Genomic DNA, 22680 nt, shown 5'->3' with positions numbered 1-22680 from the left:
TCCACTCTCTCTCAGAATTTCACTGGTGCTGGCAGCCTCAGTAAAATTGGGGCCCCCTGGCTTATTAACTAGAACTCTCTCTCGATAAAACCGAAATCATTCTTTATTTTATCCAATGGGAACGTGATTTTTCAAGGGGTCCAGGGCCAGCTGTCAAGTTCCGGAACCGAGGCACGGCCGCTGTCGGAGGAGAAGCATTTCGGTCGCTATTCTGCAAAAAGACACATTTCGGGGCCTCGTTTCCTGAAGGCCCCAGGGAAGTTGCTGCTCTCCAAAGTGGCTGTCCCAGAGCCCTTTGGGTTTCGTTGTCGGTGATTTTGAGCACGTGCTTTGTCCGTCCGGGGTGTGTGTGTGTTTGTGTGCGTTCACAAGTCCCAGTTTCTGATCCAGGAAGAAAACAATGCGCTGTTTGTCCCAGCTGGGGGGTTGAGAAGGCAGGAGAGATTTGTTCCCTGAACCCAAGGCCAATTCTTCGGGCTACCTTAGGAGCAGGTAGCTGAGAAATCCAAAAGCGACCCCCTCGTGGAGGGCTTCAAAGGCACCCAGGAACAGCAGCGCTCAAACAAGAAGCCCTCGGCCTGCCGCCGCCCCATCCACCGTCTCCCCCTACCCCCGTGCGAGCTTTGGGAAAGCGCCCCTCCCCCGCCCGCCCCCAGCCTGAGGGGGTTTTTTTGGCTTCTACGCAGGCCGCTCTTGAGTCGTGCTGGAGTTCCACGGGGCAGGCCGAGGCACTGGCGGGTCAGCGGCACAGCGGGGGTTACTTCTTGACGATCTGGATCACGTCTTCGTGCTCCATCGGGTGGTTGAGGCCGACTCGCTGGGGACTGTACTTGGTGCTGGTGCCCTGCGAAAGCGGAAGAGGATTTTAAGGAGACCGTTTTCTTGAAACAGGGACTCTCTTGGGCAAAAACTCACGCGGTTTGCCTTAGAGCGAGTCAGACTGTTGGGGTACCGACCCTCGTATTCTGTCAGAGATTGGATTCACACCCTCGCCCTTCACTAACTGAAGGAGTCTCAGAGCAGCTTACAATCTCCTTTCCCTTCCCCTCCCCACAACAGACACCCTGTGAGGTGGGTGGGGCTGAGGGGGCTCTTCCAGCAGCTGCCCTTTCAAGGACAACTCCTACGAAAGCCATGGCTGACCCAAGGCCATTCCAGAAGCTGCAAGTGGAGGAGTGGGGAATCAAACCCGGTTCTCCCAGATAAGAGAGCTATGGCTGACCCAAGGCCATGCTAGCAGGTGCAAGTGGAGGAGTGGGGAATCAAACACGGTTCTCCCAGATAAGAGAGCTCTGGCTGACCCAGGGCCATTCCGGCAGCTGCAAGTGGAGGAGTGGGGAATCAAACCCGGTTCTCCCAGATAAGAGAGCTCTGGCTGACCCAAGGCCATTCCAGCAGCTGCAAGTGGAGGAGTGGGGAATCAAACCCGGTTCTCCCAGATAAGAGTCTGCACACTTCACCACTACACCAAAGTGGCTCTCAAACTAGAGACTTACCCAGACCAAGGCATATTTGAACTGACTGGCTAACGTCCGGTGAATCCGATGGCACTGGAGGGGGGAAAAGAAAAGAAGATGACGACATTGTTTTTTCTGTTCTTGCCTCCACTCAAGAGTCTCAGAGCGGCTCACAGTCTCCTTTATCCTTCCTCCCCCACAACAGACACCCTGTGAGGTGGGCAGGGCCGAGAGAGCTCTCCCAGAAGCTGCCCTTTCAAGGACAACCTCTGCCAGAGCTATGGCTAACCCAAGGCCATTCCAACAGGTGCAAATGGAGGAGAGGGGAATAAAACCCGGTTCTCCCAGATAAGAGTCTGCACACTTAACCACTACACCAAACTGGCTCTCTTAGAAGGAATTTGCCATGTGAGAATAAGGAGAAATTCCACAAATGTAAAAGATTTCATTGAAGAGACAAGGGTTTTAGGCAACCATTTTTTACAGAGAGGATATCCAGCAAAATGAAGACGATACACTTAACCATCACTGCCCCAGACAGAGAGTTCCAACAATACGCTGTGGCTAAGAGCCACTGATGGACCTCTGCTGCAAATGTTTATCCAATCCCCTCTTGAAGCTGGCTATGCTTGTAGCCGCCGCCACTACCTATGGCAGTGCATTCCATGTGTTGATCACCCTTGGGGTGAAGAAGGACTTCCTTTTATTAGTTCTAACCCAACTGCTCAGCAATTGCATTGAATGTCTACGAGTTCTCGTATTGGGAGCAAAGTCCTTCTTTCTCTACCTTCTCTATCCCGTGCATCATCTTGTAAACCTCGATCGTGTCACCCCTCAAAGCAGTATACAACTGGCATCTTTAAGACCAGCTAAGTTTTATTCAGAACGTAAGCTTTCAAATGCTCTTAAGCAGACTTCATGAGACATCTGTCTGATGAAGTCTGCTGAAGAGCATACGAAAACTGACATTCTGAATAAAACTTAGTTGGTCTTAAAGATGCCAGTTGTCTACTGCTTTGTTCTATTGCTTCAAACCAACGCGGCTGCCTACTGGGATCTATGTCACCCCTCAGTCGACGTTTCTCCAAGCTAAAGAGTCCCAAGAATCCAAGAATCTCTCTGCCAAGGGAAAGAGGGGACTCGCAGGCCCTGATGACTTGCAAATTCTTCTCTCTGTTTTGAGGAGGCTGGTGCGTTTCAGAGAGGACATGAGTCGAGTCTCTTAACAACACCCCCCCCACCCCTTGCATGCCCTTTCCTTCTGCAACCGAAAAGCGAACGGGCATTTGTATTCCGAACCCTCAAACAGCCCTTTGTCGTCATGGACCTAGACGACAGGGGAATTTCCCCTTCCCTAAAGTCCAAAAAGCAAACCAGCATTTGTATTCCAAACCCTCAAACATCCCTTTGTCTTCATGGACCTAGACGTCAGGGGACTTTCCCCTTCCCTAAAGACCGAAAAGCAAACCAGCGTTTGTATTCGGAACCCTCAAACATCCCTTTGTCTTCACGGACCTAGACGACAGGGGACTTTCCCCTTCCCTAAAGACCGAAAAGCAAACCAGCGTTTGTATTCGGAACCCTCAAACATCCCTTTGTCTTCACGGACCTAGACGACAGGGGACTTTCCCCTTCCCTAAAGACCGAAAAGCAAACCAGCGTTTGTATTCGGAACCCTCAAACATCCCTTTGTCTTCACGGACCTAGACGTCAGGGGACTTTCCCCTTCCCTAAAGACCGAAAAGCAAACCAGCGTTTGTATTCGGAACCCTCAAACATCCCTTTGTCTTCACGGACCTAGACGACAGGGGACTTTCCCCTTCCCTAAAGACCGAAAAGCAAACCAGCGTTTGTATTCGGAACCCTCAAACATCCCTTTGTCTTCACGGACCTAGACGACAGGGGACTTTCCCCTTCCCTAAAGACCGAAAAGCAAACCAGCGTTTGTATTCGGAACCCTCAAACATCCCTTTGTCTTCACGGACCTAGACGACAGGGGACTTTCCCCTTCCCTAAAGACCGAAAAGCAAACCAGCGTTTGTATTCGGAACCCTCAAACATCCCTTTGTCTTCACGGACCTAGACGACAGGGGACTTTCCCCTTCCCTAAAGACCGAAAAGCAAACCAGCGTTTGTATTCGGAACCCTCAAACATCCCTTTGTCTTCACGGACCTAGACGACAGGGGACTTTCCCCTTCCCTAAAGACCGAAAAGCAAACCAGCGTTTGTATTCGGAACCCTCAAACATCCCTTTGTCTTCACGGACCTAGACGACAGGGGACATTCCCCTTCCCTAAAGACCGAAAAGCAAACCAGCGTTTGTATTCGGAACCCTCAAACATCCCTTTGTCTTTACGGACCTAGACGACAGGGGACTTTCCCCTTCCCTAAAGACCGAAAAGCAAACCAGCATTTGTATTCCGAACCCTCAAACATCCCTTTGTCTTCATGGACCTAGATGTCAGGGGACTTTCCCCTTCTGAGACAAGCAGCCCCTGGGAAACGCCAAACCATCTTTCCGTGTGGTTTTAAGGCAGAATCTGGAGGAATGTCCACCAGAGGGCAGCTTCAGCCTGGGAGAATCTGACCCTGGAGTCTAGTTGACATTATTGGGGTGGGGGGGCCCATCCAAATCCAAGGTCCGGAACTCACCACGTGTTCCACTGAGGCCCCCTTCCGCAGAATTATGGCATCCGAGAAGTCTGGCCTCTCTACAAGGAAGAGGGGAAGACGTTTAGGTTAACGGGGGCTGTGATGGATGCTTAGGGGAGGGGGGGGGGCTAGTGCTGTTTCTCCTACTGCTCCCCTGGAACCACTAAACATTTTCGCCTTGCTAGATCATGAGTGGCCAAACTGTGGCTCAGGAGCCACACATATTGTGCCACTCTTGAAGCCCCCACTGCCTCGTCCCCCAGCTTGGAGAAGGCAATTTCTCTTTAAATCACTACTCCAAGCCAAGCCAGCTGGCAGCTTGGAGAATGCATTTAAAGTTAAAGTTGCTTTCTTTCCACCTTTCCCTCCCTCCACTCCCCATCTATTTTTCTTCCTGAGCCAGTTTGGTGCATTGGTTAAGTGCACGGACTCTTATCTGGGAGAACCGGGTTTGATTCCCCACTCCTCCACTTGCAGCTGCTGGAATGGCCTTGGGTCAGCCAGAGCTCTTGCAAGAGTTGTCCTTGAAAGGGCAGCTTCTAGGAGAGCTCTCTCAGCCCCATCCACCTCACAGAGTGTCTGTTGTGGGGGGAGAAGATATAGGAGATTGTAAGCCGCTCTGAGACTCTGAGATTTGGAGAGGAGGGTGGGATATAAATCCAATATCATCATCATTTCTTTCTTTAAATCACTTCTCCAAGGCAAGCCAGCCGGCAGCTTGGAGAATACATTTAAGGAAGACGACTGCAGATTTATACCCCGCCCTTCTCTCTGAGTCAGAGTCTTGGAGTGGCTTACAATCTCCTTTATCTTCTTCCCCCACAACAGACACCCTGTGAGGTGGGTGGGGCTGAGAGAGCTCTCCCAGAAGGTGCCCTTTCAAGGACAACCTCTGCCAGAGCTCTGGCTGACCCAAGGCCATTCCAGGAGCTGCAAGTGGAGGAGTGGGGAATCAAACCTGGTTATCCCAGATAAGAGAGCTATGGCTGACCCAAGGCCATTCCAGCAGCTGCAAGTGGAGGAGTGGGGAATCAAACCCGGTTCTCTCAGATAAGAGAGCTATGGCTGACCCAAGGCCATTCCAGCAGCTGCAAGTGGAGGAGTGGGGAATCAAACCCAGTTCTCCCAGATAAGAGAGCTCTGGCTGACCCAAGGCCATTCCAGCAGGTGCACGTGGAGGAGTGGAGAATCAAACCCGGTTCTCCCAGATAAGAGAGCTATGGCTGACCCAAGGCCATTCCAGCAGCTGCAAGTGGAGGAGTGGGGAATCCAACCTGGTTCTCCCAGATAAGAGAGCTATGGCTGACCCAGGGCCATTCCAGCAGGTGCAAGTGGAGGAGTGGGGAATCCAACCTGGTTCTCCCAGATAAGAGAGCTATGGCTGACCCAAAGCCATTCCAGCAGGTGCAAGTGGAGGAGTGGGGAATCAAACCCGGTTCTCCCAGATAAGAGAGCTATGGCTGATCCAAGGCCATCCCAGCAGCTGTAAGCGGTGGAATCAAACCTGGTTTCCCCAGATAAGAGTCCGCACCCTTAACCACTGCACCATACTGGCTCATTAAAACGAAACTGGCTCATTAAACTTAGTTGCTTTTTCCCACCCCTCCCTCCCTCCCCTCCCCCAACTGATTTTTCCCTCCCTCCCGGCTCTCAAACATCTGACATTTATTCTATGTGGCTCTTACGTTAAGCAAGTTCGGCCTCCCCCTGCGCCAGACAGAAGTCCAAGAGCGCCTTACAGACCGACAAGATTCTTGTGGGATGAGCTTCCTAGAATCGAAGTTCTCTGACGAACGGAGCACTGAACTCTTGAAAGTCCCTACTACGAAAATCTTGGGGGGAGGGTGGTCTCTAAGCAGCTCTGGATTTGAATCTAGCCATTCCCCTGCGGACCTACACGGCTATGACTCCCTGGAACTAATTCCGGTCCTGCTTTTAACCAGGCACGCCCCCCGCCCCCTTCCAAGCTCCCGACTTACGGCCTCTTTTCTTGGTGAAGATGCAGGTGAGCGCCAGGTATTCCCAAAGCAACTCCAGCAGGTAGTCCAGGTTGAGTTTCATGCCGCAGCTGAAAGAGAGAGAGAGAAACGAAGGTGTCGCCGGCAGCGACCGTTCCGGGTGTGCCGTCCCAAAAACCCGCCCCCCCCCCCGCAAGACACGCTGCAAAGACTGCCTCCCCGGGGTCACCTGTTGGCCAAAGACATGGGCTCTGGACCCTCCAGTCACCTGATCACGACGCTGTGGGGTTTCCGAGCCAGGCGATCCACTTCCTCCATCGAGATCTGGTCGATTTTGTTGTACACCTATGGCCAAGGGGAGGGAGATTCACACAACCGCATTTCTCCCATCTAAAGTTGAGATTCCAACCTCCTCGAGCGCAGGTACCTGCCTTTTCCTCCCTGCTGCGACAATTCTGCGTCGTGGCACGTGTGACAAAACGTTAAGTGCGCTACATATTAAGCGCTGATGGAACGTGACAGACAAAATTCAGCCTTTGCTTTTCTCCACCAGTTTTAAGAACATAAGAGAAGCCATGTTGGAACAGGCCAATGGCCCATCCAGTCCCAACACTTTGCCACACGGTGGCCAAAAAACCAAGTTCCAGCAGTCAGTTGGGCTCTGAGAGAGAGCAGGAAGAAGACTGCAGATTTATACCTCCCCCCTTCTCTCTGAATCAGAGCTGCTTACAATCTCTCTTATCTTCTCCCCCCCCACAACAGACACCCCCCCCCCCACAACAGACACCCTGAGAGGGCTCTCACAGTAGCTGCCCTCTCAAGGACAACTCCTCCGATAGCTATGGCCAACCCAAGGCCATTCCAGCAGGTGCAAGTGGAGGAGCGGGGAATCAAACCCGGTTCTCCCAGGTAAGAGTCCACATACTTAACCACTGCACCAAACTGGCTCTCACTGGAAGGGTGCTGCTAAAGGGGTGAGTGTTTGCCTTTTCTTAACTGCTGGGGAGAAATAGCTGAGTGCTACTGCGTGGACAGAGAGCGCCTGAGGGTGGGTGTGATTGCTGGGGAGAGAGGAACTGCTGTTCCTGTTTGTCTGTTTTGACTGGGCTGTAGCTGAGTGTAGCTTATTACAGGAACGCACATGAAGCTACTTTATACTGAATTAGAACATCCGCCCATTAGGGTCAGTCTCGTCTACTCAGACTGGCAGCAGCTGCCCAAGGTCTCAGGCAGAGAGTTTTCCCATCCCCTCCTGCCCGGTCCTTTCAACTGGAGATGCCGGGGATTGAACCTGGGACCTTCTGCGTGCCAAGCAGAGGCTCTGCCACTGAGCCATGACCCCTCCCCATATCCTCCAGGTTCTCCAGTTGAGGTCTTTCACACTACCTACTACCTGGTCCTTTCAATTGGCGAGACTGAACCTGGGAGCTTCCGGATCGCCAGGCAACCAAGAGAACGTCAAGACGACAAACTGCGGACGCTCTCTGCCCCACACTTATGGGGGAAACAACACTTATCCTGCCCCCCGGGTTCTTAAAAGAACTAAGCCTCTCTCCCACGCAATACTCACATAAAGGCAGGGCATGTAGACCCGATTGCCGACAATCACGTCGATGAACTCGTCGGGTGAGCAGTCTTCCCTGAAGAGAACCTCAGCGTTGAAGATTTCTCAAAGAGGGCAGAGTTAAGATTATAAGGCTCTTTGCATTCATTCAGTGTCCCAGCCTAGAAAGCGCTATAGGTTTGGTTGGTGTCCTTAATCTCAGGGGCTTCTGGCTTTGTGCTCTCACTCTCTCTCTCTGTCACACACACACACACACTCTTTCACACACACTCTTCACACCTTCTTGGGTCTGAATTCGACACTCTAACCCAGGGGCGTCGAACTCGTTTGTTACGAGGGCCAGATCTGACACAAAAGAGACCTTGTTGGGCGGGGCCGTGTCGGGTTGGCTCAAGCCATGTTGGGCCGGGCCCTGTGTGTACCTATTTAAGATTAGGGAGCAGAGATATAAATTTTATAAAGAACACAGACAAATATATATTTTTTAAAAACTTAAAACATGCTGAAAACGTTAGCACTCAGTGGTCTTAAAGGTGCTTTCTTTGTATTTCTTCCATGGGATCCAGGGAACTGGGCAAAGGAAGCTCTGGCCCTTTTCTTCCTTCCCCAGGGGACTGGGGAGGGGGGGGTGAGCCTCAGCCAATAGAAGGAAGAGAGGCTTGGCTCAGTAGCTCTGCTGTGCAACTGAGAGAGCCTGGCAAAGCAAGCTATCCTCCCCTCCCTCCCAAGGGAGGAGTCTCAGCCAATGGAGAAAACAGAGGTTTTGGACTGTAGCTCCTGTGCAATTGAGCAAGCCTGGCAAAGCAAGTTTTTATGCAGAAGGGAGCAAGAGAGAGGGAGCAAGAGAGAGGGAGAAGGAAGCAGATGACAGCCAGTTGCTTGGGGGCCTGATAGGAGCCCTCTGGGGGCCTGATTCAGCCCCCGGACTGCATGTTTGACACCCCTGCTCTAGCCCCTATGCCACACTGCCTCTCGTGGTATACAAGGGATTGCCATTAGTGTCTGAAACGGCAAGTTCAAAGCGTAGCCCACAGGCCCGAAAGGATACTGTATTCATGGAGAATGAGTTGCACCAACTTCTCAGAGCACTGGGTTAGCATCACTGTCGAATTGAAGGAGATGCCCCCACCCTTCTTTGGCTGGAAAAAGAGAAGAAGATAGAAGAAGATATTGGATTTATATCCCGCCCTCCACTCTGAAGAGTCTCAGAGCGGCTCACAATCTCCTTTCCCTTCCTCCCCCACAACAGACACCCTGTGAGGTAGATGAAGATATTGGATTTATATCCCGCCCTCCACTCCGGAGAGTCTCAGAGCAGCCTACAATCTCCTTTCCCTTCCTCCCCCACAACAGACACCCTGTGAGGTAGATGAAGATATTGGATATATATCCTGCCCTCCACTCCGAAGAGTCTCAGAGCGGCTCACAATCTCCTTTCCCTTCCTCCCCCACAACAGACACCCTGTGAGGTAGATGAAGATATTGGATTTATATCCCTCCCTCCACTCCGAAGAGTCTCAGAGCAGCTCACAATCTCCTTTCCCTTCCTCCCCCACAACAGACACCCTGTGAGGTGGGTGGGGCTGAGAGGGCTCTCACAGCAGCTGCCCTTTCAAGGACAGAGTCTCAGAGCGGCTCACAATCTCCTTTCCCTTCCTCCCCCACAACAGACACCCTGTGAGGTAGATGAAGATGTTGGATTTATATCCCGCCCTCCACTCCGAAGAGTCTCAGAGCGGCTCACAATCTCCTTTCCCTTCCTCCCCCACAACAGACACCCTGTGAGGTGGGTGGGGCTGGAGAGGGCTCTCACAGCAGCTGTCCTTTCAAGGACAACTCCTACCAGAGCTATGGCTGACCCAAGGCCATGCTAGCAGGTGCAAGTGGAGGAGTGGGGAATCGAACCCGGTTCTCCCAGATAAGAGTCCGCACACGTAACCACTACACCAAACTGGCTGGGCTGAGTTAAAAGAGGATTCCTCTGTGACATTAAGCTGGTTCACAAGGTACGTCGATGACTTCGAGGGGTGCCAGCTGACTTCCGAGGTGGTCAGGTGAACGAAAGGACGCCCACAAGACCTAGCAGGTGATCGTGGTCAGGGACAGTCAAGGGACAACTTCTTTCTAGGGTCAGAGAGGTGGGCCACAGCCTCGCAAGTCGGCCTGAAATCTCGCAACGTTCTCTCTAACCTGTAGAGTCTTGTGAGCAAAAAGCCTGCTCCCCTAGCATGAAAGTTGTGAGCCGCTGCACCGATGAGTGTGCTCTGGGGTCATCCTTCCTGGGCTAAGACAAAAATGTGCGAGCCGAAGGCTAAAAACCTATGAGCCGGCTCACGCTCACTTGGCTTAGAGGGAACACGGCCCACCACCAATACTCCCTCTAAGCTGTGGCGTCGTGAGCAAAAATTCTACTTTGCGAGTTAGTGGCATTCAAGTTGTGAGCGACTGGCAGGGGTTTCTTTTGTAGCAGGAGCTCCTTTGCCTATTAGGCCACACGCCCCTGATGGAGCCAACCCTCCAAGAGCTTACAGGGCTCTTCTTACAAGGCCTACTGTAGGCTACGGGAGTTTTGGCTACGTCAGGGGGTGCGGCCTAAGATGCAAAGGAGTCCCTGCTACAAAAAAAAAAAGCCCTGGCATTAAAGCTGTGAGCCGCTGCACCTATTAGTGTGCTCTGGGGGGGTCATCCTTCCTGAGCTAAAAAAAAAACAGGTGAGCCGGAGGCTAAAAATTGGTGAGCCGGCTCACGTTAACTCAGCTTCGAGGGAGTGGGAGCCCAGCAGAGGCTCGTTATTCTATCGCCGCCTTGAAAGGGGATGGGCGTGAACTGGGAGGTCTCAGCCCAGGCAGTTCTGGGGGGCGTCTGCTCAAAAGCAGAGCGCAAAGCCACACGAAGGCCTCCCCCCGACAAAGCTCCGCCCAGGAGAATCCCCAGAGGCGTCCCAGAGCAGCTGCCGATCAAAGGCGAGAGACTCCTTCCGAGCCGCTCCGGAGTCCTCACCTTGAAGTAGATGTTGGGTTTCAATTTGTTCAGCCGGATGCCCACCGATTCCAGCTCCCTTTCCAGCAGAGCTCTGCGGGGCGCAACAAAATAAGCAGAAGTGGATCAGGGTCACGCGCCAACGGCTGGCTTTCCCCAAACATCCAGAGGAAGACGGCTCCAAACCCACCACCTGATCCGAGCTGGGTAGGTTAGCCTGGCGTAACGGTTAGCATGACCAACTAGGATCCGTCCCTGCTGTCACGGAAGCTCGCTGGGCGACCGTGGGCTGGTTGCGCGCCCTCAGCCTAACCAACCTCACGGGGTTCTTGTGAGGATAATGCGGAGAAAGGGAGAGCAATGTAAGCTGCTCTGGGGAGAAAGCTGGGGTACCAATGAAATGAGTACAAATTAAGAGTACAAACGAGTTTCCATTTAGAAGAAGGATGCTTTTCTCCTTAGGCACACACAGACAAGGACCTGGGAGGCACAGGTTCGAACCTCCTCCCTGCCATGAAACTTATTCATAAGAACATAAAGAAGGGCTCAGATCAGGGAGGGTCCACCTAGTCCAGCATCCTGCCTCACACAGTGGCCAAGAAGTTCCTCAGGAGGACCAATCATGGGGCCGAGAGGTCACGACCTTCATAAGGACATCAGAAGAGCCCTGCTGGGTCAGACCAGTGAGGGTCCATCTAGTACAGCCTCCTGACTCACACAGGGGCTGAATAGTTTCTCTGGAGGGGCAACAACAGGGCAGAGAAGCTGAGGCCTTCCTCTGAGAAGAACATCAGAAGAGCCCTGTTGGATCAGACCAGTGAGGCTCCATGTAGCCCAGCCTCCTGTCTCACACAGTGGCCCAGCCAGTTCCTCTGGAGGGCCAACGACAAGCAGAGAGGCCGAGGCCTTCCCCTGAGAAGAACCCCAGAAGAGCCCTGCTGGGTCAGACCAGGGAGGGTCCATCTAGTCCAGCCTCCTGTCTCACACAGTGGCAAACCAGTTCCTCTGGAGCGCCAACGACAAGCAGAGAGGCCGAGGCCTTCCCGAGAAGAACCTCAGAAGAGCCCTGCTGGATCAGACCAGGGAGGGTCCATCTAGTCCAGCCTTCTGTCTCACAAAGAGGCCAACCAGTTCCTCTTGAGGGCCAACAACAGGGCAGAGAGGCTGACGCCTTCCTTTGAGAAGAACTTCAGAAAAGCCCTGCTGGGTCAGACCAGTGAGGGTCCATCTAGTCCAGCCTCCTGTCTCACTCAGTGGCCAACCAGTTCCTCTGGAGGGCCAACAACAGGGCAGAGAGGCTGAGGCCTTCCCCTGAGAAGAACCTCAGAAGAGCCCTGCTGGATCAGACCAGTGAGGGTCCATCTAGTCCAGCCACCTGCCTCACACAGTGACCAACCAGTTACTCTGGAGGGCCAACAACAGGGCAGAGAGGCCGAGGCCTTCCCCTAAGAAGAACCTCAGAAGAGCCCTGCTGGATCAGACCAGTGAGGGTCCATCTAGTCCAGCCTCCTGTCTCACACAGTGGCCAACCAGTTCCTCTGGAGGGCCAACAACAAGCAGAGTGGCCGAGGCCTTCCCCTAAGAAGAACCTCAGAAGAGTCCTGCTGGATCAGACCAGTGAGAGTCCATCTAGTCCAGCCTCCTGTCTCACACAGTGCCCAACCAGTTCCTCTGGAGGGCCAAAAACGGCAGAGAGGCTGAGGCCTTCCCCTGAGAAGAACCTCAGAAGAGCCCTGCTGGATCAGACCAGGGAGGGTCCATCTAGTCCAGCCTCCTGTCTCACACAGGGGCCAACCAGTTCCTCTGGAGAGCCAATAACAGGGCGGAGAGGCCGAGGCCTTCCCCTGAGAAGAACCTCAGAAGAGCCCTGCTGGATCAGACCAGGGAGGGTCCATCTAGTCCAGCCTCCTGTCTCACACAGTGGCCAACCAGTTCCTCTGGAGGGCCAACAACAAGCAGAGAGGCCAAGGCCTTCCCCTGAGAAGAACCTCAGAAGAGCCCTGCTGGATCAGACCAGGGAGGGTCCATCTAGTCCAGCCTCCTGTCTCACACAGTGGCCAACCAGTTCCTCTGGAGGGCCAACAACAGGGCAGAGAGGCTGAGGCCTTCCCCTGAGAAGAACCTCAGAAGAGCCCTGCTGGATCAGACCAGGGAGGGTCCATCTAGTCCAGCCTCCTGTCTCACACAGTGGCCAACCAGTTCCTCTGGAGGGCCAACAACAGGGCAGAGAGGCTGAGGCCTTCCCCTGAGAAGAACATCAGAGGAGCCCTGCTGGATCAGACCAGGGAGGGTCCATCTAGTCCAGCATACTGCCTCACACAGTGTAATGAAAGTTTCTTTTAAAGGGTATTGGATTTTAAAAAGCTCTCTAATTATATACATATATCTGTTGGTTTTGGTTTCTGGGCCGCTCACCAACTTTTATTTTTCCAGCAGTGTTTTGGTTATGTGTGACCTTGAAAGGAGTTAGTTGCCTTAATCTCCTTCTAAATGATGGTTCCTCTCAGCTGCTCTAGGAGAGTCAGCTTGGGTTGATTGGTTCTTTCGGGATGCCAGTTTTTGGTTGTCATCAGCCAGCTGAGGGGGATTTATACTGTTTCCCAAAACCCCTCAGACATTGCCTTTTTTTTGTAAAAAGCCGTCCTGTTTATCGGCTGGTGAATGGGGGACTACGTAAGTAGCATTAGTTAGTTACATTTCATAACGTTATTTTTCTTTCACCGGTCTATTCTGAAACTGTCTGCCAGCTCAATAAAGTAATACTTTTGCTTATCTTTGGGTTGTGTGGCCTTGTCTGTCACTGCAAAGGAAACACCTCGCTCTGCCTTGGTGTGAGGGGGGTGTAGAAAGTTACACACAGTGTCCAACCAGTTCCTCTGGTGGTCTAACAAGCTTACCAGATGGCCACAGCCCTGTCATACACACACACTAACCTACCTACAGGATTGTTGTGAGGAGAGACAAGGAGGAGGAGAAAATGTTGTAAACCATTTTTAGTCCACCCCACCTTGGGGGAAAAAAATGGGAATAAAATCCTTTAAAACCCTGGATAAATATCTAGAGCAGAGGTCCATCATTGGCTATTAGCCACAGCGTATTGTTGGAGCTCTTTGTCTGGGGCAGGGATGCTCTGTATTCTTGGTGCTTGGTGGGGGGCACAGTGGGAGGGCTTCTTGTGTCCTGGCACCACTAATGGACCTCCTGATGGCATCTGTTTTTTTGGCCACTGTGTGACACAGTGTTGGGACTGGCTGAGCCACTGGCCTGATTCAACATGTTCTTATGTCTGGGGCAGTGATGCTCTGTATTCTTGGTGCTTGTGGGGGGCACAGTGGGAGGGCTTCTAGTGTCCTGGCCCCACTGGTGGACCTCCTGATGGCGCCTGGGGTTTTTTGGTCACTGTGTGACACAGAGTGTTGGACTGGATGGGCCACTGGCCTGATCCAACATGGCTTCTCTTATGTTCTTATGTGACAGAGTGTTGGACTGGACGGCCTTGATCCGACATGGCTACTCTTATGTAAAACCAACCACTGAATTATCTATGGAGGGAGCCCATCTGCCATTACGATTCGTCTCACTGAAGAACCCCCTTCTAAGTGCCAGCAACTTGCTAACCCAGAGTTTGAAAATTACCAGTTGACACTTCTCTCTCGCCTCCATCTATGCGCTCGCCAGCTCTTGCTGCCACCCAAATACTCTCAGACAGCTAAGCAGTGCTCTGGAGAAGACAACGGCTTGCCATTTCTTCTTATGATCCTTGCATTTCAGCTCAACAAAATTACCCCTGACTCTCTGGCCTGCTTTGCCATCTGGAATACCTCCAGAGCTTGGGAGTGGCTGAAGCCTTCACATCTTTTTGTAAATTTTTGCTGCCATCTGGTCGGCTGAGGCCGCTTACCTCTGCACTTCCCCCTTCGTGGCATCCAACATCATGATGACGACGTCCGCCGTTCGGGCCACGGCGATCACCTGACGCCCACGGCCTTTCCCTGCAGAAGAAGGAGTGGGGGGGGGGGATTATCTACTCCGACAGCATGAGAACTGGAAGCCAGAAGACCATGGAAGTAACCGCATGAACACACCTGCACCAAGTTGGCTTACGCTGACTGAGATCATAGGTTTGTCACGGTCAGCACAGCTCCCCAGGGTCTCAGACAGAGAAAAGTCTTTCCCATCCCCTCCTGCCTGGTCCTTTTTAACTGGAGATGCCGGGGATTGAACCTGGGACCTTCTGCATGCCCAGCAGAGGCTCTGCCACTGAGCCAGGGTCTCAGGTCAAGGTCTTTCCCATCCCCTCCTGCCTGGTCCTTTCAACTGGAGATGCTGGGGATTGAACCTGGGACCTTCTGCATGCCAAGCAGAGGCTCTGCCACTGAGCCAGGGTCTCAGGTCAAGGTCTTTCCCATCACCTCCTGCCTGGTCCTTTTTAACTGGAGATGCCGGGGATTGAACCTGGGAACTTCTGCATGCCAAGCAGATGCTCTGCCACTGAGCCACAGCCCCTCCCCAGAACACATGAAGCTGCCTTTTTACTAGTCAGACCATTGGCCCAGGTCAGTCTTGTCTACTCAGACCACCAGACGCTCTCCATGGTCTCAGGCAGAGAAAGGCCTTTCTAATCACCTCCCACCTGGTTCTTTTTGCTGGAGATGTTGGGGGTTGAACCTGGGACCTTCTGCATGCCAAGCAGAGGCTCTGCCACTGAGCCAGGGTCTCAGGTCAAGGTCTTTCCCATCACCTCCTGCCTGGTCCTTTTTAACTGGAGATGCCAGGGGTTGAACCTGGGACCTTCTGCATGCCAAGCAGAGGCTCTTCCACTGAGCCACAGTCCCACTTCTCATTTGCAAGCAATTTGGATATAGAACAGCCCTGTCTGGCAACTAGTATTCTCACACTCTCCTCCCATACCTACTCTGCTTTAACCCTGAGGATCAGAAACCCGAATAGATTCACACAAGTAGGGGCCATTTCCCACACTTGGCGGCATTCTGGAGGACGAGATATTTCCTTAGCTATGGGATGTGTTCAAAAATTAAGGCTGGGGGGGGGGGGGGTGAGTGGGAGCCGAACAGGGGTCCCTTGGCCTTTTTGAGCACCTTTGAAATTCTGATGCAGCGTGGTGAGCGCAGCCACAAAATGGCCGCTGCAGGAGACGGAGCCAGCCACAAAATAGCTACAGAAGGTGGGGCCCAGCCACAAAATGGCTGCTGCAGGAGGTGGGGCCCGGCCACAAAATGGCTGCCTGCTTCCTTTCAATCACACAGTGATGATCCTTGTGCTGCGGTGGCAGCTGCTGCCAAAGCAACATTTTAAAAAATCTGCACAGCCGATCAAATCTCCAGGGGTTTTAAAAAGATCTGCTGGACAAAAGCCCCACCTTCCCCCCCTCCCACTTTCTAAAAACTCTTGTTGGGCACCAGGAAAAGTGCTGGAGGCACCCAGGCGCCTCTGGCTACCCCGCTGGTGACCGGTGGATTAGAAGAACCGACAGAATGATTGGATAAAACAGGAGAAAGGCAACAGGGATGCATATGAAAAAAAAGTTAACTTGTCCTTAGGGCCTCTGCCCGGACTTATGTCTACACAACGCCCAACAAGTAAGACAAGACGACAACCTTGTGCGGCTCCTTCTATGATTCCCGGCAGGTCGAGAAGCTGAATGTTGGCTCCTTTGTACTGCAAACAAACAAACGAGCTGTGTTGAGGACACCGTTTAAATGTCTATCAATGCATTCTGCCGTCTAAACCAGGGGTGTCGAACTCATCGGTTATGAAGGCCGGATCTGACCTAAATGAGACCTTGCTGGGCCGAGCCATGTCGGGTCGGGCCATGTGTGGACCTATTTAAGGTTAGGTAGCAGAGATATAAATTTTATAAACAACACAAACACAAATACATTTCTTTAAAAACTTAAAATAGGCTTAAAATGTTAGCGCTCATTGGTCTTAAAGTTGTTTTCTTTATATCTCTCCCATGGGCTCCAGGGAACTGGGCAAAGGAAGCTCTGGGTCTTTCCTTCCTTCCCCAGGGGACTGGAGGGAGCCTCAACCAAGAGAGGCTTGGTTCAGTAGTTCTGCTGTGCGATTGAGAGAGCCTGGCAAAGCAAGCTATTCCTTCGCCCTTCCTCCCCAAGGGAGGAGCCTCAGCCAATAGAGAAAACAGAGGCTTTGCTCTGTAGCTCCTGTGCAGTTGAGCAAGCCTTGCTAAGCAAGCTGTGATGCAGAACGAAGCAAGAGAGAGGGAGAAGGAAGCAGATAAGAGCCAGTTGCTCGGGGGCCTGATAGGAGCCCTTCCAGGGGCCTGATTTGGCCCCCATACTGCATGTTTGACACACCTGATCTAAATTAAGACCCTGTGCGGGAGAAAAGTGGGAGAAACCAACTGAAAGCATGTTTGACACCCCTGATATAAACGTTTTAATAAACAGAAGTAATAAATACATTTTCAGGGCCAACTCGTTTAGGCTTTTGACAGACTCCGAAGCCTACACTGGAGCACCAGTGAAAGAGAAGGACTCTTCACTTTAATACAACCGTGAACCGGGGAGCTGTATCTCTCAAATGCTCTCTGAATTTAATTTGTCAAATTGGCCAGCACAAATTGAGAGAAAAATCAAAGCAATGGGTTTATCCCTAGAACTATTGTCCATGCTGTCCTTCACCACTGCAGTCCAACAAATGAAAAACAGGTTGCTAGATATTGAGCACCAAGACCTTATACAGTCTGGCTAAGAAAACTTGTTCCCCACTGAGTTTTGAGATCTTAGTACTGGGAAAATGGCCTCATATCTATCCGTCTTGCAGGTGCCACAGCAGCGTAGAGCTTTTTCCCTTGCCAGATGCAACGCCATGCCCTCGGCCATTCTTTACGGCAGATTTAACAAGACAGCCTACTCAGTCAGATACCGTCTCTGTAAGCAAAAATGTGTGGAGTCAGTTACTCATATTCTTCTTTATTGTAATTTGTATACAGATCGTCACAAGTATTTACATCCTCTTTTAGTCAGTGTGGTTGAATGTTCTGATGCGCTTAAGGTCTACAATCTTTTTTTTTTTTAATTACTTTTCTATTTCCATTTTCCCTATTCTCCTTTTTTTTAATCTTGAAAATAAAAAATTTCCTATCCGTAGGAAGCACAATCTGATCAAAGGGCACAAACCTCTATGACGCCAGGGATGCAGGTCAACGTCGTGAACTCGTAGGAAGCCGCCTCGCTGGCAGTGGAGGTCATTAAGCTCAGAAAGGTGGACTGAAAGGGAAACAAGAGGCGTTCACAGCACCAGAAAGTGGGGTAGATCAAAAAGAAAAAGGGAGGACCCTCAGTTTATGGCGACCGAGAGCAAACTCCACATTCAGAGGCACTAATCCTCCGAATCCCAGAGCTAGGAGGCAACATCAGGGGAAGGTCTCAGCCTCCATGCCCAGTCAGGATTGGCTGGCATGTTGAACTAGCTGGACCACTGGTCTGATCCAGCCGGGCTCTTCTAATGTTCTCATCAGGGGAAGGCCTTGGCCTCTCTGCCCTGTTGTTGGCCCTCCAGAGGAACTGGCCGGCCACTGTGTGAGACGGGAGGCTGGACTAGATGGACCCTCACTGGTCTGATCCAGCAGGGCTCTTCTGATGTTCTTCTCAGGGGAAGGCCTCAAACTCTCTGCCCTGTTGTTGGCCCTCCAGAGGAACTGGGTGGCCACTGGGTGAGACAGGAGGCTGGGCTAGATGAACCTTCGCTGGTCTGATCCAGCCGGGCTCTTCTAATGTTCTCATCAGGGGAAGGCCTTGGCCTCTCTGCCCTGTTGTTGGCCCTCCAGAGGAACTGGTTGGCCCCTGTGTGAGACGGGAGGCTGGACTAGATGGACCCTCCCTGGTCTGATCCAGCAGGGCTCTTCTGATGTTCTTCTCAGGGGAAGGCCTCGGCCTCTCTGCCCTGTTGTTTTCCCTCCAGAGGAACTGGTTGGCCACTGAGTGAGACAGGAGGCTGGACTAGATGGACCCTCCCTGGTCTGATCCAGCAGGGCTCTTCTGATGTTCTTCTCAGGGGAAGGCCTCAAACTCTCTGCCCTGTTGTTGGCCCTCCAGAGGAACTGGGTGGCCACTGTGTGAGACGGGAGGCTGGACTAGATGGACCCTCACTGGTCTGATCCAGCAGGGCTCTTCTGATGTTCTTCTCAGGGGAAGGCCTCAGCCTCTCTGCCCTGTTGTTGGCCCTCCAGAGGAACTGTTTGGCCCCTGTGTGAGACAGGAGGCTGGACTAGATGGACCCTCACTGGTCTGACCCAGCAGGGCTCTTCTGAGGTTCTTCTCAGGGGAAGGCCTCGGCCTCTCTGCCCTGTTGTTGGCCCTCCAGAGGAACTGGGTGGCCACTGGGTGAGACAGGATGCTGGGCTAGATGAACCTTCGCTGGTCTGATCCAACGGGGCTCATCTTATGTTCTTCTCAGGGGAAGGCCTCAGCCTCTACGTCCTGCTGTTGGCCCTCCAGAGGAACTGGCTGGCCATTGTGTGATGCAGGAGGCTGGCTTAGATGGACCCCCACTGGTCTGATTCAGCAGGGCTCTTCTGATGTTCTTAATTACTTCCCTGGGGCATGTTTCCTGGCACTATTTCATCAAGTGTCTATGGATGGAAATTTTGCAGAGCAGATTTGCACTGGTCTGCCTTCTGCATGAGAGTGCCCCTTCTTTCTTTTCTAGTAAATGCATCGTCCACAAACCAAAGATGTTACCCTCCAGTATGTGTGATTCTTCGTGCTTCTCGCCAGTGGAATTCTGAACCACCCAGCCCTTACTTGATGCCTCTGGGTTTGCACATTGGTAAGAACTGCACTCCTTCAATTAGGATCGGATGAAGAGAACGTTGGCTCTCAAAAGCTTGCATTCTGAAAACCTTGTTGGTTTCTGCAGTGCTACTGGGATTTGAATCTAGCTACTCCTTCACTTCGGCATTCCAGACTTATCTCTGTCCATTAGCTTTTCCCTTGGCTCTGCATACTTCCTCTCTTAGACTTTGAGCCTCTCTTTTATAAAAAACCCCCGCAACAGACAAAGACAGCAATGCTTGATATATATATATATATATATTTTTGTCACTGACCTTACCCACAGAGGGAAACCCGATCAGAGCCACCCGGGCATCTCCAGACTTCATCACATCAAACCCTTCGCCTTTTGCCGCAGCTGATTTTGAAGGCTCCAGGAGCTGAGCTCTGTATTTTGCGAGTTTCGCCTTCAGCAGACCCAGATGGTACTCAGTGGCTGGAGAGTAAGTAAGGGGAGGGGGAGACACCCCATGAGCATAAAGCTGATCGGTTGCTGCAGCAGTTGAAATGCAGGGACAAGGATTCGGCAGGCTTGGGTTCCAATCCCCTGTGAGCTTGCTAGGTACCTGTAGGCTGTTCACGCTCAACCTAAGCTACCTCACAGGGTTGCTGTGCGGGCAAAATGGACGAGGGACAGACCGATCACCCTCGTAGGAAGGACGGGACAAAAACATACAAAATAATATATTACCCAGCAAATTTATGACAAGGGAAGAAATGGCGTTTGGAATATTCACAGTTGAGTAACCTTTTTTTCTCTCCCTCCCTAACAAAACTTACCCACTGACTAGCCTACCTTAATTCCTACCCTATTATTCCTTGCCAATTTCTTCCAAATCTGAAGCCTTATATCAAAAGGTGAAAGTGGAATCAATACCCCTGGGCTTATATACTTGTGTGTGTAAAATGCTGTCAAGCAGCAGTCAACTTATGCAACCTCGCATAGGGTTTTCAAGACCAGAGATGTTCACAGTTGGTTTACTGTTGCCTGCATCTACGTAAAGGGGCATCAAAACACAACCAGCTTGTGGAGACCCCGGCCAAGGACCTTGGCAGTAAGAGATGTGCAAAGGTGGGTTTTTAATTGCCTTCCTCTGCAGGGCCTTCCGTGGTGCTCTCCCGTCCAAATCTTGACCCTGGCTTTTGAAATCTGTTGAGGCTGGGCTATACCAGGAGCAGCCAAACTTGCTTAATGTAAGAGCCATGTAGAATAAACATCAGATGTTTGAAAACTGCAAGACACGAATGCTGCACGCTCGAGAGAAGTGAGATGGATGGATGGAAGGAGGGCAAACAGATGGGGGGAGTTGGAAAGAAAACAACTTTATCTTTAAATGCATTCTCCAAGCCACCAGCTTGGAGAAGCGATTAAAAGAGAGAAATTCTTTCTCCATGTCAGCCAGTGGGTCAGTGGGGGCTTCGAAAGCCACTCTATATGTGTAAAAGAGCCACAGTTTGGTCACAACTTCCCTCCTTTATATTCTTTATATAAAGAGCCAGTTTGGTGTAGTGGTTAAGTGTGCGGACTCTTATCTGGGAGAACCGGGTTTGATTCCCCACTCCTCCACTTGTAGCTGCTGGAATGGCCTTGGGTCAGCCAGAGCTCTCTTATCTGGGAGAACCGGGTTTGATTCCCCAATCCTCCACTTGCAGCTGCTGGAATGGCCTTGGGTCAGCCAGAGCTCTCTTATCTGGGAGAACCGGGTTTGATTCCCCACTCCTCCACTTGCAGCTGCTGGATTGGCCTTGGGTCAGCCAGAGCTCTCTTATCTGGGAGAACCGGGTTTGATTCCCCACTCCTCCACTTGCAGCTGCTGGAATGGCCTTGGGTCAGCCAGAGCTCTCTTATCTGGGAGAACCGGGTTTGATTCCCCACTCCTCCACTTGCAGCTGCTGTATTGGCCTTGGGTCATCCATACCTCTCCTAGGAGTTGTCCTTGAAAGGGCAGCTGCTATAAGAACTCTCTCAACCCCACCTACCTCAGAATCACAGGGTATCTGTTGGGTGGGTGGGGGGAGGTAGAGGAGATTGTGAGCTGCTCTGAGACTCTGAGAGTCAGAGTATAGGGCAGGATATAAATCCAATATCATCTTCTTCTTTTAAAAAAATTAATTCAGAAAATAAATGCAGCCGAAGCACAACACTGCTTCGAACCTCACCAAGGGGGGAGGCAGCACCGATGAAAAATTTAAAGCTATTTTCTTTAAAGCAGATATTCCAAAAGCTACCTGCAACGCTCTCATTTTTTGTGCAATTTCTCAAGGATGGAGCTCTACCTGTTGAATTTCAGCCTCTCCTGCAACCGACCCCAGCCCAGCTGGAAACAAGAACCCACCTGCTTCCAAGGAGACCCACTTGCCCAGCAACCCCTTTCCTTTCCTTTCCTTCCCTCCCGGGCTGCTCCAGCCCGGCCCTCCCCCCTTCAAAGCTCGCTTTTGCCCTGCAAGGCAGAAGTCCAGCAGGTGAAGCTCCACGCAAAGCTGCGGCTGCCAAGCCCCAGAAGCCCCCGCCCACCTTTGTTCTTCTGGGTCCGGGCGATCTCTTTCTCGATCTCCGCGATCTTCTCCAGGATCCCCATCGCGGCGCCCAAAGCCCGGGCTGAGCCTGACTCGATTCAGGCAGGGAAAAAGAGCGAGAGGCCGGGCGAATGTCCCGGAAGTAGAGAGTACTCACACCGGAAGTACTTTTGACGCGGTCCGGGACTTTAATATGCCCCCCCCCGGGAACTGCACCTGCGACTTTTTGTTCCGCCTCCTTGAGGGGGGCAAAAGGCTTGTTCGTTGCCTGTAGCGACCGCTCTCGCTTTCTCTCAGCCTTTTACTCAGGATTGGGAAACATTTGGAGCTTTTGCAAGAGTCGCCTTAGGAGGACTTGTGCTAGAGCTGCCTGACTTGGGAATGCACTTTATATAATTGTATTGTGGGACACAGTTATCAGTAGGCTCGCAAGACGCTGGTTACTGTCTCTGTGCACTCCTCATAGAGGTTATTCACCAAAAGAATCTAATTCATTTCAGTTTGGCTGTATGCTGTCGATGCAGCTTATTGTGTCACAAAACAATTTAAAACGATTGCAGGAATTTATATACGGTTTGGGCTTTTGCTTGTTGCAATCCTCTCTTTCCTACCCCCAGGTGGCACCTGGAGATCTGCTTTTACAACTGATCTCCAGCTGGCAAAGATCAGCTCCCCCGCAGAAGACGGCTGCTTTGAATGGGATTGCCGATCCCCAGGTGGGGGCAGGGGATCC

At 51.9% G+C, this 22680-nt stretch overlaps 1 protein-coding gene across 1 annotated transcript; it reads right to left on the bottom strand.

The window, feature by feature from the left end:
* Positions 1-81: 81 nt before the first annotated feature.
* Positions 82-22085, bottom strand: DRG2 (developmentally regulated GTP binding protein 2). The gene is made up of 13 exons (XM_060260522.1): positions 21946-22085; positions 19706-19866; positions 17775-17864; positions 16230-16290; positions 14513-14603; positions 10633-10705; positions 8681-8771; positions 7639-7736; positions 6337-6413; positions 6090-6178; positions 4111-4169; positions 1497-1550; positions 82-844 (listed from the first exon to the last, which is right to left on the bottom strand). The coding sequence occupies exons 1-13, from the start codon at positions 22007-22009 to the stop codon at positions 758-760; spliced, it is 1095 nt and encodes a 364-aa protein (XP_060116505.1). The 5' UTR covers positions 22010-22085; the 3' UTR covers positions 82-757.
* Between the last annotated feature and the right edge of the window lie 595 nt (positions 22086-22680).

Source organism: Heteronotia binoei, chromosome 20 (assembly GCF_032191835.1).
Source record: "Heteronotia binoei isolate CCM8104 ecotype False Entrance Well chromosome 20, APGP_CSIRO_Hbin_v1, whole genome shotgun sequence".
NCBI classification, from domain to species: domain Eukaryota; kingdom Metazoa; phylum Chordata; class Lepidosauria; order Squamata; family Gekkonidae; genus Heteronotia; species Heteronotia binoei.
This window is presented reverse-complemented; position numbering and strand designations above follow the sequence as displayed.

What these genes read in the sequence shown, in the direction of transcription:
- DRG2 (XM_060260522.1), bottom strand. Translation starts at nt 22,009, where the DNA reads ATGGGGATCCTGGAGAAGATCGCGGAGATCGAGAAAGAGATCGCCCGG. An exon ending in TCTACATGCCCTGCCTTTAT is followed by an intron (nt 6,414 to 7,638) that starts GTGAGTATTGCG and finishes CCTTGGCCATAG; the next exon opens with GTGTACAACAAAATCGACCA. An exon ending in GGGCCTCAGTGGAACACGTG is followed by an intron (nt 1,551 to 4,110) that starts GTGAGTTCCGGA and finishes TCCCCCCTCCAG; the next exon opens with TGCCATCGGATTCACCGGAC.